The 19,150-nt window shown below is 37.3% G+C and overlaps 1 protein-coding gene across 1 annotated transcript in view; it reads right to left on the bottom strand.

Annotated features, from left to right (window-relative positions):
* Window positions 1-903: 903 nt before the first annotated feature.
* The window catches only part of OXCT1 (3-oxoacid CoA-transferase 1), a 174,835-nt gene continuing 156,588 nt past the window's right edge, over window positions 904-19,150 (bottom strand). Inside the window, exons 15-17 of the mRNA XM_072605736.1 lie at window positions 16,517-16,597; window positions 10,136-10,237; window positions 904-1,254 (exon numbers count right to left, since the gene is read on the bottom strand). Of these exons, the coding sequence (XP_072461837.1) occupies window positions 1,213-1,254; window positions 10,136-10,237; window positions 16,517-16,597 (225 nt within the window). The 3' untranslated portion in view covers window positions 904-1,212. The remainder of the gene's footprint in view (window positions 1,255-10,135; window positions 10,238-16,516; window positions 16,598-19,150) is intronic.

The following is a 19,150-nucleotide window of genomic DNA, read 5'->3' as shown; positions in this document are numbered from 1 at the left end:
CACTGTATGGCTCCAATTACTGGGGATTCTCAGTGTTCTCTATTTAAGTGGAATGGTCTCTTCAGGGCTGAAATAAAAGTAGTTTTAGGGAGCATTCATGTACACAAAATTGGATTTCCCAATGGAACAAGTAGTATAATGTTTCAGGGTTGCTCTGAGTATAAGTGAGAGAGATGTTGGGGAAAAAAAAGAAACCCCTTCATTTTACCTTCTTCCATGGAAGACAACAATTATAATTTAAACACGGACTTTTCTCTGGCTCATCATGCCTGTTGGCTTCAGTAGGATGTTAGAATCTCCATAAAGAAGCCAGAAGGAGCATTCCTATGAATGTTTCTTTTAAACAATATATGAATGCTTTAATATTTATGATCAGGAGATCTCTAAGTGGATTAGTTTCCTGGAACAATTGTAGCCCCTTTTCAGGCACAAATTGATTCTGATTGGTAGAAATAGTCTAATCAATAGCCCTATTTATATGACATCACTATGTCAGTCTCTCCAATATACATTCACTTTTTCCTTTATAAAATTTCCTGCATCCTTTTTTAAAGAACTGGTAACATCTGTTTAGCTACAGTGAAGAGGGAAAAAAAGTGTTTCCTGGAAAGGAGGGGTGACTGTCCAGGGATACTGGACTTGCATGTCAAGGACCCAGTTGTGGGGTACAGCAGTTGGAGGAAGAGTTAGAAAAGAAAACATCCTCATTCATGTTTTAAAAACTGAAGTATATTCTATACAAATTTCCATTTAATTCTTCCAATACCATCTGTAAAAATCAAGCCTTAATTTTACTCTGGATGGTGACGTTTTGTCTCATTTCAATTATGCAAGAAAGTACTTTGACAAAATCTTTGGTACATGACTGTCTTCTTAGCATAACTACATATAAACGAAAATAAATACAATAGAACCAAAAGGCAACGTTTATTGTGAGCACCATTTGTAGAAGACAGATGCTTCAGTCAGCATTTATTCTTATACGAAATCCTTAAATACTGTTTTATTAAGTTGTGATGTCATTGACAGAAAACAAAAGTTTGAAGAGCTATAAAGGACCTATGATGCAACAAAAAAACTAGTGTATAGTCCTTAGGGAAAAAAAATGTGATAAAGCTGAGGATTTCCTTTCTTTTTTATTAACTCCTGTGAGATAAGAAAAAATATTCAAAACCCACAGTGCAATGAAATAAGTGCTATTTAGTCCACATCTCAAGTTACAATTTGCTTCATTGGCATGAGCTTTGGTGAAACCTGGTTAAAAAGAAAAGAAAAAAAAATTAGTTCAAAATCCAGATAATCATAGAACACTCACAGCCAAATGGCGTGAACAATTGAAAGTTATACAGTCTGAGTCATTTAGAATTTCCTTACTCTTTCCTATCATAACCAAGAGAGGTTCTCATCCTCTCAAACTACACCTCATTAACATGGTCTCTCTAGGGCTTGTTCTTTTTAAACACCATATAAAGGACAAGTGATTTCAGAGAGGCAGGGACCCACCTGTGGTACACTGCCTCTATGAGAGATCTGGACTTGAAGGACTATATGGTATTATCCTTTTTATAGTGACCCACAATGAAAGATATATCTCTTAAAAAAAAAACCTAAATGAGTCTAATTCTATAGCTTAGAAATTATCTTAACAAATTAAAATTTTAAATGGAATAAGTGAGAAAATAAATAAATGAAAATAAATGGAATAAATTAATAATGAAGTGAATGAATAAAAAAATGAATTTCAACAACATTTTATCAGAATCAGGACTGGAAATATGAATCATAGAAATAGGTTATAAGATGTTGGTTATTGAGGCATGGAGAGGCCAGGCAAATGGCACAGAAATTCATTAAATATTAACTAAGACAATATCCAAAGCAGAAAAGAGATATCTGGGAACCTTAGAGCAGAGGGAAGGGAAAACTGGAGTTAGGTAAAAGTTAGAGAAAGTGGTAGAAGAGATATATATTGTAGCAGAGAAAAAGTTGGAGGGAAGCCTTGATGGGGATGGACCTTCTGGCAGACTTATCAAGCGCAAGGACAGGTTCCAAGTTCTGGAAGTAGCTGGTAATGAAGAGACATATACAACACATTGTTGTTGGTAGGGAATGTTTATTAGTAGTAATACGTGGATACTTTCCTGGCACATAGTAGGTACTTTTAAGTGCTTACTGACTGAATGATTAAGTAGTTTTCTATTGGAAATCTATTGTCATAAAGACCTGGAAAAGATCATTTCCCTAGAGTAAATCTGCAGATGATTCATCCAAGATAAGCTGGAGTTTACTTTAGCATATTAAGTATTGGTGTGCTAATAGCTATTGACATATTAAGTATTTGATTCAATTCAACACTTATTATGTGCAAGGCACTGGAGATAAACCTTTCCCTCATTCCCCAACCAGAAGATGCTGTCCTCAAGAAGCATGAATTCTATAAGAAGAATGCAACAGATACAAAGGTAAAGAAAGAAAAGGTAATTGGAAGAGGGAGAACACATTAACCACTGGGAAGATCAGGTAAGGCATCACTGAGGGGTGCACTCCAGGCATGGGGGCTGCTTGTATAAATGTAGCTGAGACTATGTCCAGGTTGGGGAATCACTAGCAGTCTAGGCTCACTGCAAAATTGAGTGTCTGAAGGAGGGTAATGGAAAATACAAGCTGGAGAAGATTACACATAGATTGTGAAGGGTCTTAAATGTTAAGCTGAGGAATCTGTAGCTTATCCTAGAGGCAACAGGAGGCCCCTGAAGTTTTGAACATGGTCAGACCATGTGCCTTAGGAAGATTACGTTGGCTGCCATATGAAGAGGATGGACTGGAAAGGAGAGAGAGGGGAAGCAGGCTACTTCCTGCTTCCAGGGAACACAGGAGAGACACACACAGTGGTGACCACCTGAGCAGAGAAAAGATTGTGGACAGAAGAGCTGTATGGAGGTAAAACTGACAGCATTTAGCAAATGATTGCATGTGGGCAGTGGGGAGGGGGAAGTCAAGGATGATATTGAGGTTGTAAATGTAGGTGATTGAGAGAATAATAGTGCCTTTGGCAGAATAAAAGGGGAGTGAATTTAAGGGAGTTATGGTATGGTTGCATTTGTCCTTTGTTTTCTAAGAGGACCATGACATCAGGATGATGACATGACTTACAGTTGACTTTGATTTGGGTGAGGGTTGACTGTGCAAGGTCATCAGCCTCACTTTCTCCTCCAGAGCCATCTGGGTCCAGTGGCCAGGTATTCATCAAGATAACTGGAGATAGCCCAGGATGCAATGGGAGACCCTGGCCCTTTTAGGCTAAGGCCTTTTCAGGTTCTCACTTTGAGTGATGCCCATTCAGTGAATAGCCTCTGAAAGTAGTAAGTCAAGGGGCTTAACTTAAAAAAAAAAATTAATTTAGAATTAACTTAATTTAAAAAAAATCAAAGTGGGAGGGAAAGACTCTCAGAGTTTCTGGTCAAAAGAGAAACAGTTACTATTGAGATTTACTCTGAGTGGCCATTAAGTGATGCTTGGGCAGGGCCCTATTGTGGTCCAGTCTATGAGCTCCAGAGTGAAATGGATTTAAGGTTTAGTCTTTGAAAAAAGACTCCTTAGGTCTACCAGAAGTTGCTGTACCATACTTTTGATTTGAGTGAGGGAGGGCTGTGCAAAATCACCAGCCTCACTTTTCTCCTCCCTCACTCAGATCAAAGTCAATCTCAAGTCATGTCATCATTTCCCTTAAATCATGGTCCTCTTGGAAAACAAAAGACAAATACAACCTGGGAGTAGTCCAATGTCATCCTTGAATGGGGACCTAGCAAGTTGGGTAACTCGGCTTCCTCTCTTCCTCTCCTTCTCTTGTCCAAAGGAAGGTAAATTTTGATAGCTGGAAGCTGCCCATTTAACTTGAGGTTTACTGACTAGTTTCCTTCCTTCCTTGTTTTCTTCTTCTTCTTCTTCTTCTTCTTCTTCTTCTTCTTCTTCTTCTTCTTCTTCTCTTTCTCTCTCTCTCTGTCTCTCTGTCTTTCTCTCTGTCTGTCTCTGTCTCTCTCTCTGTCTCTGTCTCTCTCTCTCTCTCTTTCTCTCTGTCTCTCTCTCTGTCTCTGTCTCTCTCTCTGTCTCTCTCTGTCTCTCTCTCTCTCTGTCTCTCTCTCTGTCTCTCTCTCTGTCTCTCTCTCTCTGTCTCTGTCTCTCTCTCTGTCTCTCTCTCTGTCTCTCTCTCTGTCTCTGTCTCTCTCTGTCTCTGTCTCTCTCTCTGTCTCTCTCTGTCTCTCTGTCTCTCTCTCTCTCTCTCTCTCTCTCTCTCTCTCTCTCTCTCTCTCTCTCTCTCTCTCCCTCTCTCCCCTCTTCTATTTTTTCTCTTTTTTCACACTACCCATATGACATCATGATTCTAAGTCACATTTTTCGTGTCTTGCTATAATAACAGTCATATTGATGATGATGATGATAATTACAGATAAAATTCACATAGTGCTTAAAAGTTTCCAAAATCCTGCACGTGTTTTCTCTTGATAACCAGCACCCTAAGAGTAGAGACCTTGCTACATCCCAAAGCTCTTTGCTCCCTTCATGGTCAAACTCCTAGAAAGTTAGCTACAATATTACCTTCATATCCTTACTTCCCACTCAGCACATGTTTTGAGAGCTGGGAGGCACCTCAGCAACCATGTAGCCCAATCCACATACATGAAAGGACTCTCCAGTATAGCATATCTAATAAGAGGCACATGCAATGCAGATTCTGAGGTTATGGAGACAAACCTGAACAATGCTGTCCTTAAGGAATTTATGGGTCTAATGCAAACTATACAAAGCTTAGCAAAGACACAGTATCACAAAGCAATTTTGAAAGAGCATCACTCCTCAGTCTGATACACAGTATTGCAGAGGGTCTTAGAGGTCTTCAAGCAAGAATCTGGCTAACTATTAGATGATAAAGCAGCGTTTCCTGTTTCAGAGATACATTGGAATAGATGAATTCTGAGGTCTCTTTCAGATCTGAAATTAATTTTAGCTTTTATTAACAAACCTCAGTTCTAGACTTTATTTTCTTGTTTCCCTCTCAATTTTTCTGTTCCAAATTTCTAATAAAGGATAGAAGCTTCAATGAGCAGGGACACAGTAATAATTTTCTGTTGAGTTGTAAATCTTTCTTTTTTATAAAAAGGCAAATCCTGCTAAAATGGATTTCTTGAAATGAGGGTAGATAATGGTATATGTTATGCATACACTTTCAGGGGAGCAGATTTGTATAAGTTAAATCAAAAATATATACCATGGATTATATTGTGTTGGTTATCAAGAGAAAACACATGTACCAAAAGGTACACTAAACCAGCTGAGGTTTGAAGGCTTTTGTCACTAAAAAAAGTCAAAGTTAATGATATGTACATGTTAATAATAATTTTCTTCTAAAATATTAAATATGAAATCATGTTTGCATCCAAAATACTCATGGTTGGTGGAAATGTTTTTGATAAGAAAATAAAGTTTAATTTTTTAAATTTTCTATGTGCATATAAAGTTGATAGAGAGCTGGACGGAGAACAAGAAAGACATGAGTTCAAGTCTCACCTCTGACACATACTCTAGGCAACTTCTAAAATGGTAGAGCTTGTTTCCTCACATGGAAGTTCTCTTTATCAATGAAATGAAAGAACCAGTCCCTACCCCTTCGTCTATTTAACTTCTAAACTTCTGCAACCTTTGGTCCTTTATTCCAAGGTTATTCTATACTCTCAGGTTTCCCAGACCAATTCTCATTGGTTTCTTCAAATTATTTCAAGGTCAAGTGTCCATGGCCAAAGATGTAGAAGAAAAGTTAGAGCAGATTACTCTTTATGGCCACCCCTGGCTTTAGGATTCTGTGGCTAACTCACCATTTTTAAATAATGCATCATCCTGTTTGACAACACTAGACTGAAATATATGTCAGTGTTTACCTATATATTTCAAGGTTTTTGTAGTGCTTTTGACCTGATAATCCAGGCCCTTAGAGAATATATTACATCACCTAAATTAATGTGTGAGAGAACACATCACTTATTTACAAATTCATTTCTTTTTCTTTTTTTTAGTTCACTTGAAAACCATCTCTAAATTACCATCTCATAATGCTGAATGTTACACCATCTTTTAATTTTACTATCAAAGGATTTACTATTCAAACTGTGTATTTAATATAGAATCACTTCCCCCACTCCCCAGAACACATACATTACATAAATGGCACAGTTTAATGATTTTCTCTGAGAATAAGTTCTGTTAAGGTTTGTTATATGCCTAAGAAGACTTTTACACTGAATTGTCATTTGGAAGACATTTCTTTCTCAAGACAGACTTGTAATAAGTCGGCAAAAAGTAAAAGTCTACATTTGCATGGATCTCCAGTTGTTATCAATGAGAATTCTCTACCATGTACAAGGAAAGACACATGGCTCTTTGTATTTAAACAACGCAGTCTCAGAAAAAATCCATTTTCTTTTTAAAGCAATGGAACATCTGTGGGAATAACTTAATGAAATAAAACTCTTCTGTTGAAAACAGATGATTTCAAATAGATGGTTTATAATATTTCCTCTCAAAGGAATATGGACAGCTTAATTTTTTTAATGAAACATCTGATTCTTTTCTTTGTCATGTCAGACCTATTTTGAGCTTCTAATGTTGTTCGTACCCTTGATGTGGAAATTGGCTGGCTTTTACAAAAAAGGAAGAAAATGAATCTTTATGTAGACTGACTTCGCCTGTCTATTTTTATAATGAAAAACATCTACTAAAAGTACAATTTCTCATTCTGTTCCTTCATAGTTTCATCAAAGTCATAAGCCCATAAACACCAAAGCAGATTACCCTGCCAAGGTGATCTACTAGCTGAGCAGAAGAGGATTTAAGTGTGGGAGCTAAGCCAATGTCCAATGTATTGTCTCCTCAACCCACTGAAATCCTTAGAGTGTACTCTCTTTCTGATATAATGCCAGTTCATAATAGATATGGGTGAATATAAATCCATTCCCCTTGGCAAGGCATGTCTGGATCTGGTTTCTTTGAGATACCACTGCAGACAAGCAGTATATACTTGGCCCTCAAGGTTTAGCTGTAATCTTGCCAGGAAGAGAGGACCAAGGTCTTTTAAGGTGAAGGGCATCATCTTCTTCTTCCTCTGTATCCCCCACTGTACCTAGATCGGCAGTGGGAATACTGTAGGCACCCAATATAACAAGGCATTGTCCTGGGCCTTTCTTTCTTCTCTTTACACTCTTTTCCAGAGTGATATCATCTATTCCCATGGGTTCAATCATAACCTCTTTGCCAATAACTCCCAAATCTATTTATTCATGACTAACATCCCTCCTAAACTCTAAGCAGATATCTCTGCCTGGATGACCCAATGACTCAAACTCATCTGATATTTTAGATTAGATAGATAGACAGAAATTACTTAGTTGTATACATATTGTTCCTCCAATGGTAATTTCTTCATGGACAAGAACTGTTTCATTTTTTTCTTTGTATCCCAGTGCCTAATACAGTGCCAGCAGATAGTAGATATTTAACGAATACTTGTTTGATGGCTTATGATCTCCCTAGTCTGCGTATTCCTTCTATCAACCTTGATTAGATGCTTTCTTATGCTGTGGGATTCCTGTCCATGTCTTGGGTTCTCTGAATCTCCTCTGAATATTATGCCAATAAGTTCAATACTTGGGCTGTCATCCCTTGCTCTCATTACAATGAGCTCACATCCTTTACCTGCTGTATATGTAACTTGACATATACTAAGTCATTTCTTATGGGTAAGTCATCAATAAGATGCTGCAGTCTAGTAACAGCATGGCTTATACATTTGGTCCTAGTGCTCGATTTGGAGTCAGAGAACACAGATTCAAATCTTAGTTATTACAACCTGTGAAACTTTGGCTAAATCATGTAACCCCTTTGGACTTAGTTTACTCATCTATACAATGAGTGAGTTGAATTCCATGGTCTCTTCCAGTTGTAAATGTAGGTTGTTAAGATGCTGCATCCAAAAGGTAAACCATTATTTTTCAAAGAAAACCCATCTCTTCTGCAAATTTCTCTATTTCTGTTGAAGGTACTGAGTTGGAAACCTTACTATGCTCTCCTTTCCTGCCAATATCCAATTAGGTGGCAAGTTCTCTCAATTGAGCCAACCCTTTTCAAATCTGTCCCCTTCTCTCTATTTACAATGTTAGCCCCTGTCCTCGTTCTATCTTAATATGCACTGAAGTATTATAGTTTTATTTTTACCATTTTATTTAGTATTCTGTCAAGTAGTTATCTCCAAGTAGCTAGCATTCCTATGTATGTACACTAATAATTTGTATTCATCATGATAACTGCATAAGACACAGAAAGGAGTTATATTCATATCATAATGATGAGAAGGTATTAAGCTACAGTCAGCATAATTTTATTATTAAGCATATTGTGCTGCTTTAAAATCCTTGAAAAACAATTATTCATTTGTCAGAATACCTACTTGACCAGACCACAGTTTTCAACTATGCCAGGTGAAAGAGGCCTACATGAATGACATCAGTCAGAACTAAGAAGTACAAATTCCATCAGTTCAACAATCCATCTCTTTTCATTCCATATTTGCCAACACAAATAAAACAGAGGTATCCAGAGACCAGAGTCTGTCTTTTTGTCCAATCTCCTTTGCTATAAAGTATCTATTTCATCTAAAAATACATATTATTACCATATTGAGAGGAGGTTGGCTAATTCACATGGGTTGCTTTAAAGAATGTCTTATTAAATAAGTTTTGCTACTCAATTGCTAGGATACAAGTCTAGAATAAAGTACAGACAAATTCTATTTTTCTTCTGTACTTACTGGAAAGTTAATTAAAGAGGGGCTCTTTGTGCAGGGTATTGCTGGAAGAGTATTTTCAAAGGGAAATTCAGAAAAGGTTAATGGACAAAGACCTTGGCAGACTACCATGAATAGTTATATATGTGAGTAATGAATTATGCAGCAAACCTGTTTTCACAGCAATTTGTTATACTCTGATAGGTACAAGCCCTTCAGGACCTAAGCAATAAATGTATTCGTGATTTACCAAATCCCCTTTGTGAATGATTTTCTGAAGGTTAGGGAGTCCTGTAGCAACTGGGTTTTTCTATTTTCTTGAGAGATATACCTCACTATATACAGGAGATGTCTTCCTGAAAAGTTGTATGCAAATGAAATCTTTTTACCCCTGACTTGAGAGATGCTTTTGTCCTCACTTCTGATTATCTTTGATCAGCAAGTCCTCCTAACTTAGAATCTTATTATGACCTCTGCTCACTCTTTCCTTTCCCCCTTCTCTCCTTTCCTCTCTCAAGCTGAGAGATGATTAGTGGTCTTGAGTACTTAATGGATGAGTACTTAATCTAAATCTTATATCACATTCCCCTGTTTACTGGATTAACTGTTCTCCCAAATCACTCCCTGTGTTCCAATTTAAAGCTTTTTTTTCTGAAGCAAAGGAAATTCTTTTATAATGTTAAATATCTTCTCCCTCCTAATTTACCTTCTGTTAATATGAATCCCAATACATTACATTTTTTTAATATGAAACATGGTAGTGTAATTCCAGTAGTGTTAGAACCCTCCCTGGAACTTAAACGTTCTTCCAAGTTTACAGTAATGAAATCCACAAACCTTCACTAGGTAGAAATTCTTTGATTGGTTTGATATCAAGCCCTGAAAGAAATCAGGAGGATTTGCTTCCTCATGTGAAGATCACACAGTTAGGATTGTAGTATGTCCTGACTGTCACTTGGGATGATTTCAGAAGAATTTTCAGAGAATAAACAGCCCAGCTTTAGCTTCTGTTTCCAACTACCTAGTTGCTCTTTTCCTTGTGTTTCCAATTAATTCCTGATCTGAACCCCACCATCCTCCCATTCACGTGCTCCTCAGCCTGCCTTTTACTACTCCCTGGTGAGTCAGTGCATGATTCTCTGTTGCCACCTGATCTAATCTGACCACCTCTTCCTTCCACTTTTATGTATCTCAAAGGTCAAATCTAAAAATGATAACAAATTAATGGTTTATGTCCTGTACTTACCCATTAATCAGGCTCATTATAAAGGACAAAAGGTTACATTTACTCATAGGAATACTTACAGCAAAATCACACCCAGTGCTCTTCTTTACATCATCCACTGAGAGTCCTTCCCAGATTTCAACCAAAGTCAACCCTTTTTCCTTGTCCACATCAAACACAGCCTGTCAGATACAAGCAAGTGACAACAATCATTTTTAGCATGGTAATAATTTTATAACACAAAGCAAAGAAACTAGAAATGACAACTCATGTTCTTAAAGGAGAAAACAAGCATGGAGACCAAAAGAAATCAAAATTGTCTGAAATTGTGAAACTATCATCTATAACAGCTTAAGTAAGATTAAAAAGAAAAATGTTTTCTGACACTAGTCAAACAAGGGACAATAAATTAATACAGGGATTTGTTAAAAAAAAAAAAACTAATGAGAAAAACAGCATAGTGTGATGGACAGTCAAGTGTAGGCAGCCATAGTCAAAAAGGCCTGGCTTCAATTTTTGCCTTTTAACACTTGCTGGGTGATCCTGGTCATTACAATTTAATTTCTTAGTGTCCTGGGCAAATAAAACTATAATTTGGAAGGAACGGCTGACCCTCATTGGTTGAGGGCCTCATCACTAGTACAGGGAACTCCTCATCAGGAGGTATCAGCATCCCTGACACCAATAGTAATCACAGATTGGTACCAAAAGATAAAAATAAAAAATGGAATAAAATTTAAAAATGCAAGTCAGAAGGGGTCGCAAAGGTAGAAAAGATAGGAGTTGAGAGCCGAATCCAAGTCTCCTCTGAAGTCCTAAGCTCTTCCCAGGACACCCCATGGCCTTGACAGAAGTGCAGTTTTGTGTTCTACCAGACCACAACCAGTGTTGTAAGGACTACATCAGCATCTATGGCCTTCCCTTATCAAAGAATGTTGTTAAGGTAGGAAAATACATTCTCCATTTTAGAAAATTTCTAACAAAATGGATAAAATAACGAATAAAAATTTCTGGAAGGGGAAGGCCCAGGCAAGTATGTGTTGCTAGGGATAAAAAGTTAAAAGAGACAGAGGAAGGAGTCTGCTTAATAATAATAGCTTTGAACAGCTAGCATTTATATATAACTTTAAGATTTTATATTATGTATTTGATTCTGACAACAACTATGTGAAGTAGGTTACTATCCCCACTTTCAAATGATATAATATTTGTAAAGCAAATTAGCCCAGTGCCTGGTACATAGAAGGCTTGCTCCTTGTCCCCTCCCATTTTACAGATGAAGCTGAAGCATCAAGTGACTTGTCCAAGAATGTGACCAAGAAGGTATTTGAATCTAAGAAGATAATTGAATCTAGGACCCCAAGTTCAACACTCGAACCATTGTGCAACCTAGCTGCCTAGGAAGGTTAAAGGGGAGGGTATCTAAGGGAGTTTATCCACAAAGTCCTATGGTCCTGGAGGGGTTCTATTCAGTGACATTTCCTCTGGTACTAGATAGAAGTCTTTAAAGAGATACTCCTCCCTATTGAAAAGGAATTGAGGCATTTCAGAGAAGGAATCTAGTCTTTTTATATTGACATTATGGTGTTCATTTTTACTTAAATAACTGGGAATTGCAAGGCATAGCCTCTGGTCAGATATTTCTTTCTAGATGTTCTGTGTATATTTCTCTTTTCTGATGCCATGTGGAAATGGTGCTGGTTAGGGTAAGTGAGGCCCAACAGGTACACTTGAAGGGACTATGTTTCCAATTCTAAAAAAAATATATAACACTTCTACATTTAAAATCAAGAGTTGGAGTGTCTTTAGGCTAATTTCTTACTGAATCAAAAAATCTCTTTCATAGGGCTCACATCAGATGGTGTAAGTAAGATTAATGAGAGTTAAAGATCTTTTCCACCCATTAATAGGCCTCAGGTAGAGTCTATTAAGGGAAGTTTGATTAGGGGAGGCTTGTTTTGTAAGGAACACCCACACTTTTTGCTAAATTCTAATGCGGCACTGAGTCATGAGTGTCATACCCTCCAGCTCTGAAAAGTGTATATACACTCTGAGGTGAGGTTTTGCTTGGGGGCTTACTCTTTGAAAGAAGGTTTGTGAGCCAGATGAGACTCTGGGTAGCTGTGAAAGAGCCCCCCAGCTTTGAAAACCCAGATGTTGGTCTTCTCTCTCTGGTACATAATCCTCAGACAGTTGGATTTGTCTGTTGATCTGTGATGTATGTATTGCTTACAGTCAGATAGTTAGAAGCCCTGTCTGTTGGTCTCTGCTTGCATTTTCTCTGTTAGTATATGTGATTAAAGAAGATTGTTGACCTCTCAAAAGTTGCTTTTCTTTTAGAAAAGCAGATCTAAGAACCCATGCTAGCAGGACATCCTAGATGTGTCAGGGTGTTTGCTGCTACGGATGGCTATTCATTCTTTCCTTGAATACCCCTAGGGATAGGAAACACTACCTGGAATGCCAGTCTACATTATTAGATAGCTCTAAACATTAAAAGCAGTTTTTTTGTGTTTATGTTGAACTGAAATATCTCCCTTGTGGCTTTTATCTGCTGGCCCTAATTCTTTCCTCTAGAGCCACAAAGTACCTCTCTACTTCTAATCTCCTTTTCACATGTCAGCCCTCCAAATATTTTAAGATAAGAGGCAAGTTGTTCCTTTAATTTTCAGGCTAAACAACTCCAGTTCAATTATTCCTCATGTGATACTTTTTAAAAGGCCTTTGTTCTGGGAATAGTTAAATTCAGTTCTGATAAATCGGATGAATCCTCTGTATACAATCTAGCTATCATTTAGGTTCAGAACTTATATTTGCATATGCCCTAGGGAAGTCCAATGTATTCACATTCATTTGTAGAGATGCTCTTATTTTGAAGAGTTTGTGGCAGCTTGACTGGTAAGGACTTTTGTTTCCATTTAAGTCTGAGATAATTACCTTACATGGGCTTTAATGTGACAACTCTGAGAGAGTTTCTAGAACACTAACTTTTCCCCAAAGATGATCCCCTTTAGGGAACTGCAGAGCAGAATGCCTAAGGAAATGGAAAGGAGTAGGTATTCTTCTTTATTTGCTAAACCAAGTTGATTCTACAAGAAAAGGGTACTAAACTGAAAAAACCACAATGTTTTTACCAATCTGTTTCTGCACATTAAAAAAAGTTTTTTAAAAGTACTCTAGAACAAATATTTGTTTGGATAATAAAAATGATCATTATGGAAATGTTTCTTTATACTGCTTTGGATGACTTGTTTAATTTCAAAATGACAGAAAATGGAAATTTTTTTCTTTTGCAGAATGTGTCTAGGGCACAATTCATTCTGTTCTCTTCTAGCTTGAATTAAGAATAAATGCACACGTACAAAAAAGAGAACAGACAAGAAGAAAAGTCAAGTCCTCTGGATGAAATCATTAAAATAATATAGGACAGGGAATTTTCTAGAATAATAAATAAGGTGCTGTTGGCATTAAGGTAAGACCTAAGTGTAAGGAAAATAAAAACTAGGACAAATTGGCTTGTGGCTTTTATTTACACATGCCTCATGCTGCAATTGAGTCTAGGGAACATCTACTGGAAAGTAAGGTGTCTGTTATTAGATGGGGGAAACTACCTTCTCTGTAACCCCGTGAGGAATTTCAGCTAGTAGCAGAGAAAGTAAACAAAGACCAAGTTAACAGTGAAGGATCCACCAGGAGAAAACTCTTTTCACTATTACATCTAAAAAAGAGAAAGGAGGAGCCACTTTTCCCCAGAAAGGCTTGTTCATTATCCCCTTCCTATCACAGCAGGATTACACTATGGAGAGATTTTCACAGAGATAAAGCCAATGATGGTGCCTTAGGTTTCCACATGGGAAGCCATCGCTCATACTCTGGCTGCACTAATAAAAGGAGTAATGGTTCCAAGAATCCCAGCATCCTCCTCTTTCAAAGGGCCACTAATGGAATTTTTGCAGAGTTCTGTGTCTTTCCTTCTCTCCCTACATTCCTACACACACACACACACACACACACACACACACACACTCATGTATGTGACCATCTGGGGCATCCTTCTCACTCCTAGTGATGCAGGGTCCTTTGTCCCTCATTCAACACATACTTATGCAATGAATACCTGCTATGTCCATAGTCCAGGGTGGGCCTTTTATTGAGGAGTGTGAGGGAAGGAGGGTATACAAAATTTGAAGATGGGATCTTTTGTTCTTATATAACTTACAACACAGTTGGGAAGATAAAATACGGGCACATTAAATAAAATGAGTTGAATAACAAAAAAGACAACAATATTAAAGACCTCCCAGGGCAGTTTATAAGTGCTAAATGAGTAATGTAGATAATATGAGCTCCAGCTTCAGAGGAAAGGGATTATTATGAGTCACAGTGGCCCCAGGAGGCCTCAGAAAGGAGAGGGAGCCCGGAATTTGACCTTGAGATGGGTAACATATTGATAAACAGAAAAAGAAGGATATTCCAAATGAAATGAAATAATGTAAGCAAAAATAAGGAGATGATGGGGAGTGGATCAGATCTATATATCTCCTTCAGGGGGACAACCAGCCCCATTTGTTTGGAATAAAGAATTTGACTGTGCAGATGTGGGCTATCAGGTTAGAAAGTAGTTTGAAGATAGACTTGGCTATGTATTCCTTGTGAATATATATTATTCCCCATTTTACAGATGAGGAAACCGAGGCAAACAGATTAAGTGGCTTGCCCAGAATCACACTGCTAATAAGCGTCTGAGGCCATCAGAGTTGAACTCAGGTTTTCCTGACTCCAAGTACTGTGCTCCATCTATCGGTCCTCCCATCTGCTCTATGTAATAGAATTTTCTGTAAAATAAATCATAATGTACTTTGAATTATGTTTTCTTAATTGGAAAGGATATCAGAAGTTACTCCAACCCATACCTGAGGGAAGGAATTCCCCTCTACAAAGTCCCTTATATCCACCCTCTCTGTTAAAGACCTTCTACAAGTGGGCAACTCACTACACACACACACACACACACACACACACACACACACACACACACACACATCAGCTGTCCCTCTTCCAGGTAACTTACATAGACTTTCAACCACTAGAAGACAACTCTCCTAATTCAAAATCCCAACTCCAGACTTCTCTAAGCTAAAAAAGAAGGGAAAGGTATATGCGGATTTATTTTCAAGGTGCTGCTTTTTCCAAGCCACTCTGGAAGTAAAGTTATCTGGTGTTCATATAAAAGGTAAGATGGACTGATGAAAAATGAGATAAAGTGTGTACCATTTTGTACATGCTGGAGATTTCCTATGAGACACTTTTACAAAACCCACATAAATAGTCCTAAGGGAGTTGACTGAGTTGTTTTATATATATATCTTAGAACAGAATGCTACTTGAGACTGATGATGTCTAGAAAGCTCATTTCATCAAATTCCTTTTATGTACTTCTTAGAAAACTATAATATGGGAAAGGATGATCAATTGAACCTGAGCTCATAAACAAAGGTCCTCTTAGTTGACTGTGGCTATCAAGACTTCCTGCTTCCACTTGTATGGCTTTATTAAATGTTTTTTTCATTCATTTATGAGAAAGTTGAGCTACTGTGATCAGACTCACTTAATCTCTCAAGTATAAGAGTTTGGAAATTACATGATCATAGATCTGAAGTTGGAAATGCTCATGAAAATCATCTAGTCCAACCTATTCACTTTACAGATTAAAAACACTAAGATTCAGAGAAATTAAGTGATATGGCCAGAGTTACCCAACCAGTAGTTGTTAGAGGAAGGATTTGAACACAGGTCTTCCAGGTTTTAAGTCAAACACTAATCGCTAGGCCACTTTCTAGAATCAAATATGGATGATAAAGATGACTGGATAGCCCCAGGGATATTTCTCTCTCTCATGATAGCCCTTAGTTTTCAGATTTAGATAGAAATGTCCATCTTGTATGCTGAGTTCTATAATCATGTCAAAGGACAGGTTAAGTCTTGATGGGTTATAAGAGCATTCAAGAAGTTTGGAGGACATGGAGGATGGACCTTCCCATGCCAATTGCATGAAAGTAAAACCAGCTTTTGGTCAGTTTCCTAAAACAAGTGGAAAAGCTCATTTTATATTTAAGGAAAGCAAAGATCATCAGTAGGGGTGATACATGTAACAAGAAATCTTTAACTCCAACATTACTCAGTGTCATTTTTCTTTGATGAAGTTACTTTGTCAAAATTAAATATGACAGCATTTCAGAGGCGTGTGTGTCTATGTGTCTCACTTCATGGAACCCATACTCTGAAACAGCAAAATAAATAGTCCATTCTACTTAACCTATTCCCAGCATCAAGCTGAATCTATCTGTGTAATTTACATTTTCAGGGATGCTATGTACAACTGAAATAATCCTTTCAAATAAAAAATGACACGGTGATAGATGCTATCAGGCAAAGAAAAAGAAAAAAGGAAAGCACTTTACCTTTTCAGTAATGATACGGTTCACACACTGCTTCCCAGTCAGCGGTAATGTGCATTTATCCAGAATTTTGTGTGTGTTTCCCTGCATAAAATGAGAGACATCAGAAATAGTCTTTGGAAGGACAACTTATTAGAATTTATGTAGCTATAAGACAAAATGAAAAGATCAGAGAAATGTGTTTATATTCCCCCCTAAGTACATATTGTTCTAAGACCTTGTACAATGTTGTCTTTCTTTCTGTGGATGATGGCTATGATGAAATAATTTGAGGAAAAATACCCAATGACGGCATTTGAGAAACCACATCTTCTCTCTGAAATATGTCCACCTATTTTCCTTACCTCAACCTACATTCAGCCTTAAAATGAACCTAAAATTTAAAAATCAAAACTAAAAATGCAGATAACAACTCTTGGAGGTCACTTTTGTTCTTTAGCCTGGTAAAGTATATTTCTGAATGTCAAATACAATATCAAATATCTCATTTTGGGGTAATTTGAACCCAAACTCTATTCCTTCATGAAATTAAATGTGCATTTGAGATAAGTCTTTTCTTGGGAGAAACTTACAAGGTTCAATCACAATGTTTCTTTTGTCTTCCTTCACTTGTTTTAGGAAGATAACCTGTGGTGACTACAAATCCCATATGGATGCTATGAGACCTGATTTATTCATTCTTTTAAGATGGCACCCAACAGCTAGGTGGTGCATTGGATAGAGTGCCAGTCCTGGAGTCAGAAGACTCACCTTTACGAGTTCCAATTTAGCTGTGATCCTGGACAAATCACTTAACCCTATTTACCTCAGTTTCCTCATCTATAAAATGAGCTTGAGAAGGAAATAGCACAACGCTGTAGTATCTTTGCCAAGAAAACCCCAAATGGGGTCACGAAGAATGAGACACAACTGAAATGAATGGACAACAATAAAAGACGGCATCGCTATACAGGTCTTAAAAGAAAAAAACTGAGGTTTCAGAGACTGTGCTTAATTTAGAGAATTCTATTTCAACAGAAGCAGTGTGACACAGTAGAAATCAACCTTTATTAGGAACCACAAGGTCCTGGATTCAACTCCTGACTCATTCCTAGACTCCTTACCAATGAGGTGGGTGACCTTGGGTAACCCCTAATCTTGGTGAATCTTACTTTCCTCATCAGTATTATAACTAATCTGATATCCTCAGAGGAGCACTAAGGAGACTGAAAGAGAAAACATATACGGAAAAGTGTTTGGTAAGGATGAAGCACCCATTCAAACGTAAAGTAAAATTGCAAGACGTTAACAAATTAGGAATCCACAGGCAACAAATATCCATATCTGTAGTAGTAAAGGTGGCAGCTGTGTATATGTCAAAGATATATGTGTATACACATGTCTTTATTTGTGTATACTTATATGTGTCTATATACACACTAACACATGTACATACATATACATGTATATATAAAAATATAAAGTTTAGCCATAACTAGGGCTAAACTAATTACAAGTTAGACACAGGTTTGGGGAACTTAGTCTATCAGAAAACATACTGTAGTAAGTGCAGCACTTACTCTAGCTACATATCATTTTATTCCCCAACCACTTCCTCGGTGGATGCCTGATTGTCACATATGTACGCTCCATACTGTCCTTCCTTCCCACACCATTTCCAAGTCTGGAACTAGAATCAATTCAATCAATGAAAAGAATCGGTCAGTCTATTGGCCCATGGCTCCAGTAACCACGTCCTTCCTTGGACACCCATTATGAGTTCTTCCACTATGGGGCCTATCTTCACTTCTGTACTTTATATTCCCAGTGCTTAGCAGTGCTTGGCAATTAAGCGTTTAATAAATGTCTTTTCTTTCATTAATAACAATAGCTATAATATAGAAATGTACTGGAAGGTTGGCAAAGTGATTTACACACACTATTTCAGCTTATCCTCACAATCCAGGGGAGTAAGTGCCATTTTTACCCCCATGGCACAGTTGAGAAATCGAGGTAGCAGAAGGTTAAGAGACTTGCCCAGGGTCACACAATTATTAAGTGACTGAGGCTGAATTTTAACTCAGGTCTTCCTGATTCCAGGCCCAGCACACTGTGCACTAGAGCATCCCCAGCTGCCTCATTGCATTGCTGCTTTGTTTTAATGTTAACTATTCTTTTGATGACCAATTTTTCATTTTCATATTTCAAAGCAAGTCTGCATGTGCTGTAACTAAATCAAACAGCTGAAATTTGTGGCAAATTATTCTATCTTCTACAGTTTCAAGTTGGCCAACTTATATCTAATATAACTCAAATAGACATGTCACAATGAGTTCAGTTTCCAGATGCCAACATCAGGTACAATCTGTGTGCCTTTCAGGAACATTTTTGTAGGAAAAAACAGGTTTCTGTTCTCATTATGTGAACAAGCTCTATATATAGTTGGAAGGAAACCACTTGACTTTAAAGGAAAATTAGGGTTTTTCTCCAATTAATAGTATTTTATTTTTTCCAATTACATGTAGAGATAGTTTTCAATATTCATTTTTATAAGATTTTTGAGTTCCAAATTTTTCTCCCTCATTCACATAATCCCTCCCCAAGATAGTGTGCAATCTGACATGGGCTACACATGTGCAATCGCATTAAATTATTTTC

Source organism: Notamacropus eugenii, chromosome 4 (genome assembly GCF_028372415.1).
Source record: "Notamacropus eugenii isolate mMacEug1 chromosome 4, mMacEug1.pri_v2, whole genome shotgun sequence".
In the NCBI taxonomy this organism is placed as follows: Eukaryota; Metazoa; Chordata; class Mammalia; order Diprotodontia; family Macropodidae; genus Notamacropus; species Notamacropus eugenii.
This window is presented reverse-complemented; position numbering and strand designations above follow the sequence as displayed.